Source organism: Natrix helvetica (genome assembly GCF_964273705.1).
Source record: "Natrix helvetica genome assembly, chromosome: 4".
Classification (NCBI taxonomy): Eukaryota; Metazoa; Chordata; class Lepidosauria; order Squamata; family Natricidae; genus Natrix; species Natrix helvetica.
This window is the reverse complement of record NC_138550.1, coordinates 104,845,402-104,865,370: the sequence shown is the minus strand read 5'-3', so window position 1 is coordinate 104,865,370 and position 19,969 is coordinate 104,845,402. Positions and strand designations below refer to the sequence as shown.

General features: G+C 38.5%; 1 protein-coding gene across 1 annotated transcript; it reads right to left on the bottom strand.

The window, feature by feature from the left end:
* Nucleotides 1–931: 931 nt before the first annotated feature.
* NRSN1 (neurensin 1) lies at nucleotides 932–19,262 on the bottom strand. Its single transcript, XM_081952111.1, has 3 exons — nucleotides 19,111–19,262; nucleotides 6,168–6,368; nucleotides 932–3,268 (listed from the first exon to the last, which is right to left on the bottom strand). The coding sequence occupies exons 2-3, from the start codon at nucleotides 6,357–6,359 to the stop codon at nucleotides 2,867–2,869; spliced, it is 594 nt and encodes a 197-aa protein (XP_081808237.1). The 5' UTR covers nucleotides 6,360–6,368; nucleotides 19,111–19,262; the 3' UTR covers nucleotides 932–2,866.
* Between the last annotated feature and the right edge of the window lie 707 nt (nucleotides 19,263–19,969).

The window sequence follows — 19,969 nt, the reverse complement described above, 5'->3', positions numbered from 1 at the left end:
AGCAATTAATCAGTGGACCAACTTGCCTCCAGATGTTGTAGGTGCTCCAATTTTGGAGGTTTTAAAGAAGAGATTGGACAACCATTTGTCTGAAATAGAGTTTCTTGCTTGAGCAGGGGGTAGGACTAGAAGACCTCCAAGGTCCCTTCCAGCTCTATTATTCCATTCCATTCTATTCTATCCTTGGAGTGAAACCTCCAAGATCCCTTTCAACTCTGTTATTCTGGTATGTGAGAATGACCTTGGCAGAGAGGAGGAAGAGCCACAGAGTGAACAATTGTCATCAAACAGGAATCTCAGTCCACAGGGAGAAGGGGGTGGCATGGGAAGAATTTCAGAAGGGGTCCTCCTTAAGTTTTTTTTAGAAAGTAAAAGGAGGGGAAGAAAAAAACACAGTCTTGCAAGATTCTGTTATTGTAACCCTACAATAGTGATCATAATTGTGCTTCTTGTCTGTCTCAGACTAATGAAACTCCATGAAATGCTCCTTTCAGCTAATTGGTGAGAGAATAGAAAACCCGTGGTTAGGATTCTATATCTAAGATATGACAGTTCCTAAAATAACAGAATCCCTCAGCCCCTACTTCCAATGGAAAAGGAAAAATAAATTGCTGGCTCTTCTCCCAGCCCTGTTTTCAGTATATGCTGTGTGCATTTGTCTAGCTTAGTGATAGCTAACCTGTAAAACCCTATGTTTCCATCCCCCAACTTCCATAATATAAGGTTGCCAAATTGATCTAAATCATAGCATCGTTTATTTAATTATTTAATGTATAGCTTAATGTGTTACTTGTTTAATAAACTAAGGCTAAACAATGTATGAGCCCAATCAGTAATTCCTAGGTGACACTGTGAACATTTAATATATATAACTTTAATATATATAATTATAACTAACTAACTAAATAAACAAATACCCTCATCAAGAAAGTTAGTTCTCAATAGTTTTATTAGTCCATTGAAAAAAATATACGGAATTGTAGGGCAACACATGTCAAATAATACAACGTTCACATTTTTACATAGGTTTTTTTCTTTTTAGTTCCATTGAAAAAAGGGTTGACAGTAACTGTCTTTTGAGACATGTATGATTTTTTGTGAAAGGGGTAAAACAGTAAGTAAGCATTTTCACAGCTGTTCTCTGCTTAAGGATAAGTTTGCTTTCTTAATCAGAAACGTAATATCTGACATACTTCAACTCGAGATCAAACAGATTCAAGGAAAGATGGAGGAATATCTCAGACATCAAAATAAATGTGACATTTCCCGACATTTCTTCCTACAATAGTCCTGCTGAAATGAATAACAAATCATGGACAGGTATATTGATGGTGGTTTTCACAAATGGAGTAGGCCAAACTTGATGTGGCTTTTTCTCTCTGGGTATGCATGTATGTATGTATGTATGTATGTATGTATGTATGTATGTATGTATGTAATGTATATGTGTGTTTGTGTAGTGGGTGTACTTGTTCCCACCATGACATTCTTCTTCTTCTTTACTCCCTCTTTACTGCTTCGGATATCATAGTAGATACAAAGTTCTTGCTCTTCTGGTTATTTGATGCTGTTGCAGTGTGTCTTTGATAGCCATGACATTAAAAGGAAGGATTTCCATATGCCTATGTACACTATAAGAGCTCTATGTACACATCCAAATGTGATGATATTTTTATTGCCCTTTCCTTCTAGTAAAATTGTGCACCTTGTCTAGCACAATCAGGCCATTTTTTTTCTTCTTGAAGGGCTCAAGGCCAGACCTGCAATGGCGTTAATTAATTCTATATTCTTTTCCATGCTAAACACTGGGCATCTTTCATAATAGCCTGGGTGAATCTTAATAGAAATGTAGCATTAAAAAAATAAAAGTATATGTTGACTGAGGGATTGAGAATGACCCTAGAAGAAACTGGTTCGGTGCAGCCTTTCTTTCAATGATTGCAAATGTTGTAATCTCTTTAAAAAGATGAACTTTTTGATAAGTATGATAAATTGACTGGCCTTGAATACTCTATATTTTGACTTAAAAGTGGCACCGTCATTTGCTACTCTCGTTATATATAATGGTCGGGAATGAATTTGCACAGTGAAGCAAAGCTGCATTGTGCAAGAGGAGGAGACTGTGGTTTTCTGGTTTTGGGAGTGAGCTTTTCTATGTTTTTAAAACAGTATCAAGCCTCTCTCAGATACAGAACACAAGCAAATTGTGTTCCCCTCTCAAAAGAGTAGCAAGCTGAAAATCACAATTGTAGGAAGAAGCTTTGGAGGCCAAAGATAAAGGGATTTAAATTTCTAAATTTAGAATGGATAGAAAGCTTTGGGTATATATATATAAAATCACATGCCTATGATGGATTTTTTAAAAAAATGTTTGAATAAGGTGTGGTTCTGCTTGTACTCCAGGGGAATAAACAGAAATTGCCTGCTTTCTGCTCTCTGATACCTGCACCCACAGTGTTTTTGTGGGACTCTGACCATTATTTTTGAACAGGACACTGTATTTAAATTGTTCACACTAAACAGACAGACAGATTCATTATTTAAATAAGGAATAAAATATGTAACAAGGAAGAGATAAGTGGAGAAGAATGAACCTAAATGGTTCTGTGGACTTTAAAAAAAGAAAACCCTTCACAACATACATGATAACGCTTTATTGAAACTAATGATGGCTGAGCCTTCACTTCCTTCCTACAGGACTACTCCTGTAGTCCTATCAAAATAGGGGTTTCCCCCCCCCCCACCTTGCCTGCTTCTTTTCCTGCTGAGGGCAGAACTGCCACACTGCAAACCCAGGTTCAAGTGCTATTCAAGATCACCTTTTCAAATTCACTAGAAGGGTGTGTTAGGATAGAGAGAACAGGAATCAGGTCTCAGATAATGGCTGGATGTTTTGAACTTTGGACAATGTAACGGGTATTTTAGATTCTCCAGGTGCTGCTGGGGCTTTTGTGACTGGGTATGTCTGGACTTTCATATCTGCTATTCTCTCTTTAAATTTCTGTTGCAGGTACTTTTCTTCTTTGGAGTAGCTTTTTGCAAATGCGGACATAAGTAAACAGGCTGCCATTGTGGTCCCTCCAATGCAAAATAATATTGCTCCTGCCAACTTACACACATCAAGGGCTCGGTTAAATTGGACAGCATGGGTATCCACTACCACAAAATCTTCTACTCCAAGGGCTTCAATTTTGGGGGTTACCAGAAACCCTACTACAAGAACTATGATCCCTGTCAGCATAAACATTGTCCCCGAGATGAGTCCAACCTGAAAAACAGAGAGATTTCAGAAATCAACAAGGCTATTTTCTATTTTGATGGCTTTTGCTTTGTGGCTATAGTCTTAGATGTTAAACATATCTAATGTGTCACTGATATTTACAGTCACGTCTATGAAACTTAAGTTGCTTAAGGGCTTTCATCCTGTTGACAGATGAAGCTGTTCTGTGGTGGAAAAGTTTGGGGTGGAAATTCTGGCAATTGCTGTCTTATCACATCTAGAGAGTTTTGAGATCAGGGATAACTGTCTATAAACAACATAGGTACCGATTCCCAAGTCCCACGAAAATCAATAGGGTCTTGATCACCCTACTGACTACAGACATATCTAATAAGCAAAATGAACAACAAATAAATCACTCTGTGTGTATGATATAGCTCCAACCACGCTTTACTCACACAAACATGAAGCTGAAAACACCAGCTTTTATATATTTTTGTAGATTTTCACGGGTGTGGCTATGCTGGTCGTGTATGCTGGTCTACCTGGAAAAAGCCACTAAATGCAAAATAAAAGCCTCTCCCATCAGTGAAGAGATCCAGCAAAGAATCATCTCCAGAGAGAAATCTTCCAGATGCCCCAAACTCTGTGGCCTACCCAAGATACACAAAGAATGAACACTACTCAGACCCATAGTCAGCTCCATAGGCTCACCTCTACAGAATCTTGCCAAATTCCTCGCCAAACAACTTCAATCCTACACAGAATCCACCACTTCACATGTACAAAACTCACTCCACTTCATAGAAACAATAAATAAACAAAACTTACAACCCAGGGACCTATTCATGAGCTTCGATGTCATATCCCTCTTCACCCAAGTGCCTATAAAAGAAGCCTTGACAGCTATTCAGAACAAACACAACACCCCTAAGCACATCCTGGACCTGACCAACCACTGCCTAACCAACACATACTTCATCCATAATGGACAAAGATACAAACAGATAGAAGGAGCACCCATGGGATCACCCCTCTCACCCGTCATCACAAACTTATACATGGAACATTTTGAAACTAACACCTTAGATAAATCTGAACACAAACCCAAACTCTGCCTTAGATACATTGATGACACTTTCGTGATTTGGCCACATGGGAAAGAAAAACTGGACAACTTCCTCACACATCTCAACAGCCAACACCTCAAAATACAATTCACTATGGAAATAGAAGCAAACAACCAACTTCCCTTTCTGGACGTCCTAAACTACAAAAAACCCAATGGCTCCCTAGGACACACCATCTACCGAAAGAAAAAACACACCAACCGCTACTTAAACACACAATCCCATCACCACCCTGCACAGATCAATTCTGTAGCCAAGACCTTTATCTCCAGAACCAAACACCTAGCTGACAAAGACCACCTGAAAACTAAATTACACACTCTCACAAACGTATTAATCTCCAACGGATTCCAAAGAAAAACAATTACCAACCTAACCCAAAGGGAGGCACCCCTCAAGAATCGAGACACAGCACAGGACAATGGCATTGTCCTCCTCCCTTACATCAAAGGCACCACAGATAAAATCAGCAAAATTCTCCACAAGCACAATATCAAGACAGCCTTCAGCACTGACCAAAAAATAGCCAACATCTTAAGAAACCCCAAAGACAAGATCCAGCTAGAAAACCAAGGAATCTACGAAATACCATGCAAAATCTGCCCTGCACATACATTGGACAAACTAATAGGAGAATAAATGCACGCATCGCAGAACACAAGAACGCAGTCAGAAAAAAAGAAAAAACTTCCTCCCTTTTCCAGCACCTTAAAACAACAGGACATGAAATTGATTTTGAAGGAATCAAATTAATCTCCAAAACAGAACACTTCAACAAGGGACTAATTATGGAAGCTATCGAAATAGAGAAACACCCCCACAACATGAATAAACGTGATGATACCTCCAGCCTACCAGACATCTGGAAACCAGCCCTAATCAACAAACGAACCCCAACAAATGAACCCCACTCACAGGATGTTACGAAACAGCTGACCAACCTACAAACATCAACTCCATCAGGATGTAACTATACAGCCAATCAACCCACTTACAGCAACAAAGCCAGCACTCCACACACCCCCACCAAGATTTATAGAAAGACGGCAGCTCCGACCATGCATTACTTGCACAAGAATGAAGCCAAAAACACCAGCCTGAAGATGGCGAGTGGAACCTCGCTGAAACGTTGCCAAGACAATCTCAATCTTACATGGGAAAAGACCTGAATACAACAAGACCAGCATATCTACACCCGTGAAAATCTATGAAAAAACACACACACACACACGTGTGTGTGTGGGTGTGTGTATGTATATGTATATGAGCTTTTGATTTAATAAAAATATCATTTCTGTAAACATTTGCATTTCTAACTTGAATCTATCTTTTCCTTCTATTACTCTCCCAATGATGGAATTTGGGACAATTTATTCTGAAACAAAAAGGACTGCTTTTTGGTCCAATATTCATTTCAAATATCTGATCTTTCGTATGTTATAAAATTATAGATTCCTTTACCTTGAAGGGAAATAGTTTAGAAGACAGTGAGTTTAATGAAGGTTTACATAGCTTGTATCTATCATTTGGCCCTATTATGCCACATCAAAGCCTTCCAGTTCTCCTGCTTTCAAAATAGGAGATTGACAGCTGAGAATAAATACATTGTGTATTTATTGATTTATTAAATAAACATCCCCCCTTTCCATCACACGTAGTGCTTAGGGGAAAGTAGTCATAAACTACATAGTAAACAATGAAGTTATAATGGGAATGCTAAAAACCCATCAGTCATTAGTGCTTATGGGTTGTGATGCCTTTGGAGTCAAACACTCCACAGATCTGCTGCAAGGCAATTGGTTAGGTAGTGGCTATACCTTCCAAAATGTAGAGCTCCATTTGTTGGGTGACCTCTGGATCTGAAAATCATCATCATACTCCCAAATGGATCCTGTGCAGTCTTCATAAAACTGATGCAGGTAAGAGCGAACTCCATAGCGCTGGTAACCACCCTCTGTGGAACTCTGTTGTCCCTGCTTTGATGCATAAATGTCAGCATACGCACTCATCCTTCCCACCTGCAATGAGACAGAATGGACACTGGGATCCCAGAGCTATAATTGGGTTGTGCCAATTATCAGAATGATCATCATAATAATAATAATAATAATAATAATAATAATAATAATAATAATAATAATAATAATAATAATAATAATAATAATTCCAGTGGTAATCGGCACACTGGGTGCTATTCCAAAAGCACTGGAATTACATTTAAAACAGTTAAAACTTGACAAAATCACCATCAGTCAAATGCAAAAAGCTGCACTGCTTGGATCTGCACGTATATTACGAAAATACGTTACGACGTCCTAGGCCCCTGGGTGGGGCCCGACTAGTAATCAATGCCAAATCCGGCGAAACAACTGGCCGCTGTGATACAATCGTATAATAATAATAATAATAATAATAATAATAATAATAATAATAATAATAATAATAATAATAATAATAATAATGAAAAACCTCATCAGAGAAATTTTCCAATGAAATATATTTCATCGTAGATATTTTGATTAGAATAGATGGTTTTTAAAACAACAAGCTTAAGTATTCTTTCAGATCTTAAGTTGGATTTCCCCTATAAAATATGTACATGATATGAATCAAAGTCTCAAATCAATCAATTTAATGGTGCAAGATTATAGCTCCTAAGGATTCTGAGTAGAGACATTCATCTTCTTTATTTTTTACTAGCTGATAAACCGGTGTTGCCTGGGTATTTATTTATAGGTGGGAAATGTTCAGACCAAACGTAATTTCTAATGTTGGATTTTCCCCTTTACCAGAGGGAGCCCCCCCTGTGGAGTAGGGTGAAGCTGTTACCATGGCAACTCCTTTGCACTGTACAGTAGAATCCAGTATGGCAATATGGCACAACAGGCTGCATCTTAACAGAACACACACCCCAAGGGGTGTTAGGGGGTGTATTATCCCCACAGTATTTTTCTCCAGAGAGTAAGTCATCTGTGTATCAAGTTTGGTTGAAATTTCTCAAGGCGTTCCAGAGTTACAGCAGTACAGTAAAAGCCATTGAAAGGCACAACAAGCTGCATTTTAACAGAGCACACAACCCGAGGTGTGTTAGGAGTGTCTTATACCCACAGTATTTTTCTCTAGAGAGTAAGTCATCTGTGTACCAAGTTTGGTTGAAATTGCTTGAGATGTTCCGGAGTTATGCTGGAACATACACATAGAGCCATTTTTATACTGTATATTAAAAGTTATCATTTATCATTAGTTTTATGATTATGCATTTTATTGCATTTCTTTATACCACCCAGAGTCCTATGGGATTAGAGCAGGTTATCAATATTAGCTCCACCATTTAGGCAAGCCAATACAAACATAGTTTCCCTGGAATATTGTGCTAACCATAAGTTCTTTAAATATAGTTTGTTAAATAGGGAAGAATTGGCAGGGTTAACATAACATGCCATAAACTGTGGCTTAAACCAGTATAATTCATTTTTGTTCACACATTAAACAAACTGAAACTATATCCTAGCACGATATATTAACACACCAGACATTCCTGACCATTCCTGACTTTTATTTCACCAATATAAGACAGCTTTTCACGTTTGCATAGTCACTGAAACAATGTCTGTATCATTCATAGTTTTTCTTTACTAGGATACCAAACTGACTTGGAGGAAAAATGCTTGCAGACTTTTTTTCATGGAAATATGTATGTCATATACTTGATCCATAAGATTCTTTCTTGTTCATAAATACATAGCACCTAAGACTCTTAAATTTTAAATCTGTTCATATTTACCAATAACTAAAATGTGATTTCAGGCAAAACCCGGAAGCAACAATGATTGTAGGTCTACTGGAGCTGTTAATATAGTCAAGCACTGAACCATGAAAATGAGTTTTATCGGAAGAGTATAAAAAAAGTGTGAAGTGTGAAGATCAACAGAATCTCAAGTGAATCACTTGTGGCTGCTATTTAAAACTGGATGTGATTTTCTTTCATAGATGTTCCCTGAAACATTTTGATTTAAGCCAGATTAACTGCTCACTACTCTTGCTTTTAAGTTTATTCTTATCCACTATATACCCACTGTTCAGATGTCACATCTCTTTTCAAGTAGGCAATTACAACAATTCACTGCAAAACAGCCAGCTTTACTCAGATAAACTTTGATGGAGAAGAACACCAGCCTTTGTATTTAAATTATATGGAAATCAGAAGGCAATCACATTCAAATGACAGAACCTAGCATAGATCCCGATATTTTCATCACTATGATAACCATCCTCAAATTCTTCAGATTATATCAAGGTTCAGGGTAAATATGCATTCTATTTTTCCAACCTCCTATGAGTTATATTTTTGACTAGCAATAGAACAGCAATTCTGGATAAAAATTTTGTTTTTCTGCTACAACAAACTGATTCCTTTTTTAATGTGCGACCACTTTTTCCAAAATGTTGAATTTAGAACATCTGGTCTAGAGAATTTTAAAGTCCATAATATTGATAACTAATGTTATTCAATATTGACAAATATTTGATGTTCCATTACTTTCTTCTATCATGAACTGCCTTTCAATGGACAATGTATGGCCCAAATATTGTATGTGGACTTATTATGAGGATGGCTTGTTGCATCAGGACAAGGAAAGGCCTTGTATTATGTATCTGATGGACATGGCAACTTGCATCACTCTTGCATTGGGATCATCAATCCTTAGTCATATCTCAGAGACAACCTCTTATAGTTTTGGAGGGAATAATATTTTTGGCGTTTCTTTCTTTTTTCTTTTTTGAGTAGCAATAGTCATGAACACTGCATGAAGCAGTTACTGTATTGGCAAAGAATTCTGAAATATATTGAATTCAAACCAGAAATGTGGACCAGAGATATATCATTATTTGTCCATCTTTACTTTTACCCAATTGAATTATAGACAAGTTCTTTGTTTTTTGGGCAAGAGAGTTAACTGCCTGGCAATTACATTTTCCTTTTAAATGTTCCTACACCAGTTTCTCTAGCTGTTTTTCCCCCCCAGCTGGTGTTAGTAACCACAACTATGTTTAATTTTTACTGTCTCTGTTATTGTTGTACTCTTAATTATTCAGTTATTTCCTGTTGTGAGACCCCCAGAGAATTCTGTATTAAGTTGGCCTATAAATATGCTAATAATTGTACTGTTGGTCTATAAATACTGTTAGTACTGTTAGGTTAACAAGGCAATAATAACAAAGACTAAGTTTAAAGATTAGCATATGACATAAGTTGTATTATTTGCACAATTATCTATTGCAGAAGACAATATCTCAGTGATGTTGCATTTAAAGTACTGTCATATGAGTGAGCCTGTTTTTGTTGCAACAGGTAACCTGCCTATCCTTTAGGAAATGATATTTGCAGCTAATTGAAAGTTGACTTAGCTATCATAGAATCATATTTGTCCATGTAAGTAGGGCATAGTATGATTATTTCTGCACTAGTTTGAAGCAGTGATATATCAAACCCTTTTCACTGGCAATTGGGCTTATTGCAATCTGCTCTGGGAAATATGATAAGGCAATTAATAACCCAATGTCAACTTCATCAATAGACAGATGAAGCCCTTGCTGTACATTTAACCCATTTGTGCACATTTTAGCAACTAGCTATTCAATCTGACAAAGTTCACACACTACTACAGCAGTGTCGATAACACAAGTTTTATTATTGCTAATTTTGCTGTCTACAGGGCAGTTGGGATTTATTTTTAAAAAATATATTTTTAATTTTTATTTTCAAAACAAACACAACACATCCTTCTTTACATACTGTAGAAAGTGTATCAGTTGGTTACAAAAAGGCTTACATGCATCTCTTCCACAGTCAACAAACATAATTCATATTAACTCAAGTATTTTAACTCAGATATTTATATATGTTACCGCCATCATACCTCCATTTTCATTTGACTGTAATTGTTTAAACATCCTTCATCATAAAATATACCAAGATTCAATACATAACCACATGCTGGCCTTTCATTTACTATTTCTAAAATCCTCCAATAACACTGAATCCTTATGTCCTATTCTAGCTAAATATCCATAATATTTAATAACAAAGTTTTCTAATCCTTCTTTCCAAATCACTGTTTACAATTTACATCCAATTTCCTTATGTTGTACCCATGCCTGTATATAGGTTATTATCATTATCCCTCCTTTATTTAACTGTATCCTGTATTATAACATTTTCCCCCTAATATTCAAGACTTAACTGTATCTAACTTAGTTCTTTTTTATTAACCTTTATATATAATCCAAAAGGATTTCTAATCTTCCTTTCATGGGTACCATTCAATATTCATATCCCATTTTTACTTATCATAACTACACATTGTATACATTATTATCATTATCATTGTATACATTATTTATTTAACTATATCTATTGTCACTAAATTTCACTAAGTTTAACTAGTTTTAAATTATACTCTTCCATCTATCAACCTGTATCTTTCTAGTAGCAAAACAGTCTCATATCTTCTGCCATTTGTGGTGTCAGTCCTCTAATCATCTCCTTAATCAACTTTGTATGGACTCCTCTTAGCAACTCCTTGCTTATAAAATCTCTCATGTAATTTCGATGCCCTTCTTCTGTTTCCTTAATCAGCTTATCTTTAATTGTTGGTAGTGTTATCAATGATATTGCTAATAAAATTTCTCTCTTTAAATCCATAAATTCTTTTGTTTTTTCTTCTTCTGTACTATGCCGTCTGTGGTAGATTTCCCCTCCATTTAATTCCTCTTTCATGATTCCACTCTGTCCATTTTTAGAGAAAAACCAATCACCATAAATATCAGCAATTTTAATTTCTTTATATTCATTTTCCTCTTCGGGTTTTAACCACCACTTTTTCCACATCTTCAACTTCTTCATCATATTTTGCTGTTAGATGCACTAAGTCTTCCAACTTCTTCTCTATCCTCTCATGTGTGTTTGATAATTTCTGAGAATATCTTTTGTAGACTTAAAACTTCTTTCTGCTGTTGAAATTGTACCATTATCTCCAGCTAACAAACACTGCTGCTCTAGCTTAGAAGGTTTTAACAAGATTAAGCATAGATTCACAATAACATTTCATTTTCACCTTTCTCTGGTTAAAGATATACTTCAAAGGGACATATGTATGCTTTTCTTCTTATCACTCTCTATAAACAAGCAGTGAGACCTTGAAGTGCCAAAACAGGATAATCAGTGAGAAAAATAAAAGTGTTTCGTTTCCAATACACAAACCTCCAGCTTCCGAGTAGCAGTGTTATTGTTGCAATGTTGCAATTTTCTTTGTTTCTTTTTGTATCTTTTTTGTATTTCAAATTTAAAAAAAGTCTAATTCTTGAATGAGTTAGAAAAACATTCACAGTAATGAAAGAGGAGAATTTTAGTCCATAGGTTACAAAGGATAATAAAAGGAAAAAAAATAGAAGAAGAAAACTTATTCCATTTGTTTTAAAAGGCTTGCATAAATTCCATCCATGAAGATAGCATTTAAAGAGTTAGATAACCCACTGTCCAAAACCATTCCAAATTTAATTCCGCCACTTATTTCTTCTGTTCTCCAATTTAAATTAGTTTTAAGTTTTTTATAGGCAGTCTCTCTTAAAATGGTAAAAATTCCTTATCAGCTAGAAACACTTTCTCTTTCTGTATCCTTCCGTTTTGGAGCTGCCCTGACTTCATCAGCCTAATGGCTGGATTTTTTGTTGCCGGCTTGAAGAACTTCCCTTGGATTGATCAGGGACTTTGCGATGTCCCTGAGATCAGCAAGACGTATTCTTCCTGTTCATCGTCTCTGCGGGACTGTTTAGGTCCGTTTGGACCACCCAGCGGCAAAAGTATCAATGGCGATCTCAGCACTGAGATCGCACGTCGTCTCGTCGCAATATTGGCTCCTCCTCCCAGTTGGGATTTCTTTAGACTCTAGACTAATTGAAGAGAAAGCAATTAGTTCAAAAGATCACACAGTTGCTTTAATGTAGCATCTTACCTTATTCCTTTTCTCCTTCCACCAATGAGAGAGAGATATCAATGAGAACAACAATATACCTCTCTATAATACTGCACACAATCTCAATCTAATTCATTCTGAACAGCAGTCAATGATCATGGCCACTGAATAATGCCCCATATGTTCCTGCTGGGCATTTCTTGGAGGCTGTCAAACTCATATAGCATTATTTACATGCACTACTAGCAATATAACCCCTCCTTAACAATAGGATGTAATCCAGTCCATTCATCATGTAACTTTGGGAATGAAGCAATTCATGGCTCATTTAACAATGATAGATTCAGTTCTTATTGAACTTGCATATTAAAAATTTCTCACTTGATTTTGGCTAAGCAATAGCATTCATCTATTGCTGAATGTCACATAACATATATGGATCCCCAGCTTTTGAATGTATTCAATTTATGATATGAACTATTGGTCTAATTGATATTTCATGTACACAAACAAAGCTCAACTCAATGTACTTCATAATCCATTGCTGGAGCACTTTGGACCCCAGGATTGGGGTCATTACCTCACAGGATTATTGTTGTGGGAAAATAGGAGGAGGAAGGAGTATCAGGTTTGTATATTATAAAAATAATAAAGGATGGATTTAAAAAATCTAAATAAATAAATAAAATATTGACTAATTGTTTTGGGGAATTATACAATTTTAATTTTAGTTCATCTAATAACAGAAATTACATAAGACTAAAAATTAAAATTGGGGACAATGAATGCAACAATTGCAATAATCATTGGTGGGAAAATGAATGCAAGCAGTTTTTCAACATTATAAAATTATAAAAGGATAGGTTAAGATCTCCAAATTTGGCAACTTTTGTGGACTTCAGCTCTTAGAATTTCCAGCAAGAATGGCTAGTTGAAGAATTCTGTCATTTGAAGCCCACAAATCTTAAAGTTATCAAGTCTAGTATAGGCTATAAAATGCATGGGAAAAAATACCTTTGTCTGGGGTGAAAAAAAATAATATGGTAGGTGATGAACCCTCTTGGGATAATAATTCATTAGTAGAGTGCCATTACTGGGGAAAAATCCCTCTCTAATAGCTTTAGGATGAGTACCCGGAAATATTTTCTGGAGGTACACTAAGGGTTCAAGCAGGCAGACTATACATCCGTGAAATTGAACTAATGGTGGAACCTTTCTAAAAATTTGTTAGAAATAATATTTTAAATTAAAGACTGCCAAACTCCGATTCATAGACAAAGGTTCTTCTGAGGATCATTTCTCTCTTGACATCAAGGACTTAATGCTCTCTGCTATCAAATTGGCTATGTAAGCAATCCTCTCAATTGAACGTTTGGAGCTGTGCAAAGTTCACTTGCAGGTGATACAGCCATAGTGTCCTGTTCCATGTGTGGACAGGCAAATCACAGACAATGGAAAGGCAACCAAGAGAGTGATTGCATTCAGAATGGTATGTGAATTTTCTCTGAAAATGATATACTATGGATTAGAAAAAACAAGATTTGCTAAAGGAATTTCTTAAGTAAGCTCCCAAATCAACTTATTTCATTAACTTAGCAATATTCGTATACTCTTCATCTGTGAATCCATTTCATAATATCATTTTATAAAGGCATTTCTTTGTCTTATGCATGAGGAAATCTAATAGGAACAGCCAGCAACAAATTGCATTAGTAATTTTACAAGAAGGAAGAAAGTTAATTGATCAGCAAAGCACAGGAAAAATAAGCTGCCATAACTACAGAGGAAGAAAGTATCAACAGATGCCTGTTTTCACAGATGAACAATATACAAATGGTAAAATATGACAAATCATTTGCCTGCTAAAGGAAAACCAATTTTCCAAAGGAAAAACATTTATTTAAATTTAATTGGTACAAACATTTATAATTATGGTTAAACAATAGTACCAGCAACATCAAGAAATGACAAAAAATGCAATCAGTTTTTTAGGACATGTAGTTTCATATTAGGTAATCCCATAGCATCTTTAGTTACCATGGTAAAAGCTGTCTTGAATGATTTTTTTCAGTATCATTTTATTACAGTGGTACATTGTAGGCGTAATAAAATTTGTGAATAAATCAACTATATAGAGTATTCAGGACAGAGTTGGAGAAAGAAGAAATACTAAAATGAATTCTTATAACCCAATCTGGAACATTTTTATGAATAACCAGAAATAATTTCTTAATTTAAGCACTAAACCAAAAGGAAAATTAATGAAACTAGCCACAATCAGTGTATGGACAAATAAAGAAACTAGAGTTATTTAAAAATGTTATGCATACTGCTCTTTCTGATCAATAATACTTTTATATTAAGAATCCCCCCCCAAATGGTATTTTAATGCAAATACCATTAACAAGAATGAACAGTTCATTGAAATTTTTTTGAAGCAAAACCTCAGTGCAAATGATCCCATTCTCTATTCAAACAAGCAATATTATATATACATACATATATACATACATACATACATACATACATATATATGTTGTATTTGTACTGATAAATAAATAAAGGGAGACTAGTATAGATCTATTTCGAGCTAATTAGCTCTCATCAGCTAGCCATACCCTTACTGGGATTTGAACCGAAGGACAGAAAGAGGGAGTAGTGACCTTCCTCCCATATTTAGGCATACCAGGGGTTGTAACACCACACACACACACACATACATACATACATACATACATACATACATACATATATATATATATATATATATATATATATCAGTGACGTGCGGTGACGTTTATGACTGGTGAGGCTGGTGACATCATCAAACCACGTGGTCGCAGGGGCGCAGGGGCGCAGCCCAAACAGAGAAGTTTCTTCAGCTCCAGCCTCAATCAGCGCAGCCGCGGTCCCCTTCATCTTGCCTCAGGAAGGAGGGGAATGGGACCATGTGTGCAGGGGAAGGGGATCGCGGCTCTGCTAATCTGAGGCTGTGCGCTGAGGAGCCGCCTGCACATGTGGTCCCATTCCCCTTGCAAGGATCCTGGGCCAAGTTACAGGAGCTGGGGGTGGGGGGAGCGCTCACGTTGCTTGCCGCCTTCGGTATACCGCTAGGTTGGGGAGTGGCGTTCTGTCCGGCCAGAGGGGAGAGTTGCCGGGTGGCTGCTCTCTTGTGAACTGGCTCCCGAAGAGCCGGGCACAGCCTCAGGGGCGAAGCAGCCATGAGGTAACTATGCTCACGAACAGCCGCCCGGCAAATCCCCTCTCCAGCCAGGAAAAGCACCATTCACCAAGCACTTGCGCAGCTCTCCCAGGCCACCGCCGCCGCCCGCCGCTGCCGCCGCCCGCCCGCCGCTGCCGCCCACAGCCGCCGCCCGCCACCCGCCGCCGCCGCCCGCTGCCCGCCGCCGCCGCCCGCAGCCTCCGCCCGCAGCCTCCGCCCGCCACCAGCAGCCTCTGCCCGCCCCGCCCGCCGCCGCCCGCCGCCCGCCGCCCGCCGCCGCCCGCCGCCCGCCGCCGCCCGCTGCCCGCCGCCCGCCGCCGCCGCCTGCCGCCGCCGCCCGCCGCCGCCGCACTCCTAGAGCGGCCGATGCTGGAAGTTTTGGAGTTTGGAAGTTATGCGCAGAGTGGAGCGGGGCGGCGGCGGCGGGCGGTGGTGGCGGCGGGCGGCGGCGGGCGGACAGAACACCACTCCCCAACCTAGCGGTATACCGAAGGCGGCAAGCAACGTGAGCGTTCCCCCCACCCCCGGCTCCTGTAACTTGCCGCTTTCGGGATAACGCTAGGTCAGTGAGTGCGGGACAGGTTGTATTTTTGGGGAAACACGGTACCTAGGCATTTTTTGCATCGGGCGAGCCCAGGATCCTTGCAAGGGGAATGGGACCACGTGTGCAGGCGGCTCCTCAGCGCACTGCCTCAGATTAGCAGAGCCACGATCCCCTTCCCCTGCACACGTGGTCCCATTCCCCTCCTTCCTGAGGCAAGATGAAGGGGACCGCAGCTGCGCTGATTGAGGCTGGAGCTGAGGAGCCTCCTGCACGCGTCCCATTCCCCTTGCAAGGATCCTGGGCTCGCCCGATGTAAAAAATGGCAAGATCGGCACACTTGGAGCTGCTGCTGAGATGTCCAGGGTGGCTAAACCAAGCCGCGCGCCTCTCCCAGCCACTTTCACGGCTTCCTGGAGTAATTCTTTTTTATTTTCATGATGAGAGTGGTGAGGCTCCGCCTCCCCTGCCTCCACTGACTGCACGTCACTGTTATATATATATATATATATATATATATATATATATATATATATATATATATATATATATATATATATATATATATATATATATATATATATATATATATATATATATATATATATATATATATATATATATATATATATAATTTTAATGAGTTTGGGGCAAGAGCTTATATGCATGCATCTATTTTTTAAAGTACCATTTTTATTTCCACAGAATAGAATAAGAAATTGATAATTGATAGTCAAGTTGATTTAAAACCATCCAGTTTTTATTTTTCAGGTAAGAGTATTCTATATTCATACATGCATGTTTGCTCAGATTATGATTAATATACCTTTTGAGAAAAAGTTACAGATAATATTTTTCATATATTGATATTGAATAATTAATTTTCCAGGCTACTTCTGCTGACTGCCGGCTGACTGCAATTTGGCAGTTCGAATCTCAACAGGCTCAAGGTTGACCCATCCTTCCATCCTTCCGAGATTGGTAAAATGAAGACCCAGATTGTTGGGGGTAATACGCTGACCCTGTAAACTGCTTATAGAGGGCTGTAAAGCACTGTCAAGTGGTCTAAGTTTATAGTCTTAGTGCTATTGACTGTACAAGCCTAAGTGCTATTGCTATATACTGGTCTTTCACTCCATACTTTCATTTTTTTCAAATTAAGAAAAACTGAAACAAATTCCTTAAACTGACTGACTTCTTTGACAAAAACTATGACCATAATACCACAACTTTAGATGTTTTAAATTTCTTTATCCAATGGTATTCTATGTCCAATATGCTCATGGATTCTGCATTTCTGCCCCTTTCCATACAAAGGATGTATATAACCAGAGGAACTGCAAGAAATATTTTTTTAATACTTAAAAAATGTTTTCCTTTTAGCAATGGAGATGAGATACACAGCATGAAAAAAGAGGCAAGGAGTCCCGAAGGTCACTATTATTGTCAATGAGAAGGACAGAGTCTTAGTGATGGCCACAAATTTACCAACTTCTACAATTCAGTAACATTTTACTAATATGGCAGTGAAAACACTTACCAATAATGCAAAACATACTTAAAAATGAACCTTGAAGTCCAATTGGGACAGTTTACAGACAGCATTTTACTTATGATGTCAATGGCTAGTTATGTTTCCATGTTCTACAGAGCAACCATCATCACAACAGAAATGCTTCTAAAACTATTATTTTTATAGCTTGAAAAAAAAGAAAATTTCTGTAACATTTCCCAAAAAGTTTGATCAAGAAAACATTTTCTTATTTTTAGTCAATGACACGTAAAGCACATATTCTCCGAATGATTATTTTTAAGCTTACAATTGCCTGTGAACAAATCACAAAGTCTGCTGGAGAAATTGTGTTATCCAACAGTATGACATGAGATATTATACTACGTATCACATTAACCTAGCAAAATAATAATAATGTTTGCAATAGACTTGTAATACATGAATATAACTCAGAAAAAACCCTAACACAACAGCCAATACATTTTATGCAGAAGCCATTTTTAAAATAGGATGTGAATTTCTCTTTTGTAAATAATAACAAAAGTAGTTATTATCTGTATGATCAGATATTTGATGGGCAGTCTTCAAAAATGGCAGAATATATTCTCCTTGAAAGTCTCCTCCACTAAACTCAAGGGGTGGAGTAATCTTATAGTTTTTGAAGACATTGGGGGGGGGGGGTGTCTACATGAATTTATAATAAATGAATTTAGACCTGGGAGATCTAAATAAATGAAATATTGCCTTCCTGTAAGGAAGAAAAGAAGCAATTGTGATAGAAATCCACAACTGGTAGCTTTTACTGTGTTTTTTAGAGTGTGATTTTTTCTCCCGCCGTGTCCTTCACTCTGCCCTGTCGCTCCCAAGCGGGAGCTGTCCAAGGTCCTGAAGACCAGCAACGAGTTCTGCAAATTGTTTCGGTGGCCTCCTAAGGCGCCTCATGTTTATTTATTCTTCAACCGCAAACTTCTTTTCCTCTCTCTGATATTTTTTTTCCAGAAAACCTTTGAAGAGTCTGGCTCTGCGAGAACGGTTCGCCTTCTAAACCCTTCCTTTCCATTTTGCCCCTTCTCTTCCCCGCCTCGCTCCACCTCATTATACAGTATGTTTGAAAACCGAGTGGCCAGTCTGGAAAATAAAACACCACTCAAACAAAGCCAGCACAGCGCTTTCGAATCTCCCCAAATCCCAGCCGGGCTGCGAACAACTGTCTTTCTCTTTAAAATGGCCATGAATTCATTATTACTGCTCTGTTCTTTTGCGTTTTGTCTCTTCACCTCGTTACTTTTTTTTCCCTTCCCAAAACTGCAGGATGGAGTTGCTCGCCCAAATTCGAACCCGCGCTTTGCATAGCAGAGAATATTTCTCCCTTCTCCGGGCTCTGTTCCCTGTGCAATGTAGCCCGGCTTGTTTCAGAGGCTGAGATCAGGCAATGGCACGACGCAAAACAAACCATCAATCCGAGCTCGGGTGTGAACGGACTGCGGCGTACAAAGCGGCTGGTTACCTGATCCGCCTCTTCTTCCTCCGTCTTTCCTACCGGGCGAGCAAATGCAGCCGGGTTAGCTGCAGATCTCTCGCTCGGTTGCCATCTCTCTTCTGAGCTGCTCCAGCCTCAGATGTCACGTATTATTTACACCCCGGTGCCTGCGCATTGAGAGTCACGTCGCCGTTAGGCTCTGCAGGAGGGGGAGGAGGAGGAGGAGCCGCCGCCGTTTCCGAAGACCGCTCCGCCGGCCTCAGCGGCTGTTGCTCGTTGGGCAGGCCTCGCTTAATGGGAGCGACGGCGGCGTCCCATCGTTTTAGCGTCCAGTCTTAGCTCTTTTTAGTGTACATAAGCGCACCAGCGTGCTTACCGTCCCTGTCCTACTGTCTCCATTGATATATACTTATTTGTGTTTTCGTGGCCATGTTTATACTTATTTATATTCATCTATTTGTACCAATCTCATGCCATAATGTCCATGTCTATACTAATACCTGTTACTTTGTACATGTTGGCAAATAAATAAATACAAATAGATGATGAGCTGTTCTCTCCAGCGTTTGGCATCTTGGCCCCTCTGCCTCCATTGATCTCATCACCATAGGTTCCCACAGCCAACAAAATTCTTCCCATCACCCAGAGGCAGCAAGGAGTAATGGGTCACACATGCTATTTACTTGAGGAGTGTAACAGAATAACAGAGTTGAAAGAGTTGCAGGTCTTCAAGTCCAGCCTCCTGCAAAAGCAGGAGACCATTTACCATTTCAGACAAGTGGTTGTCCAATCTCTTCTTAAAAATCTCCAGTGATGGAGCACATAATATGGAGGGCATGATGTGACACTTGTACAGTTGCTGTTCAGTTGCGTCTGACTCTTTGTG

Excerpts from the sequence above, each read along its gene's own strand:
- NRSN1 (XM_081952111.1), bottom strand. The coding sequence starts at position 6,359 with ATGAGTGCGTATGCTGACATTTATGCATCAAAGCAGGGACAACAGAGT. Across the intron at positions 3,269-6,167 it reads GGAGCTCTACATTTTGGAAG|GTTGGACTCATCTCGGGGAC; the intron begins GTATAGCCACTA and ends TCTGTTTTTCAG.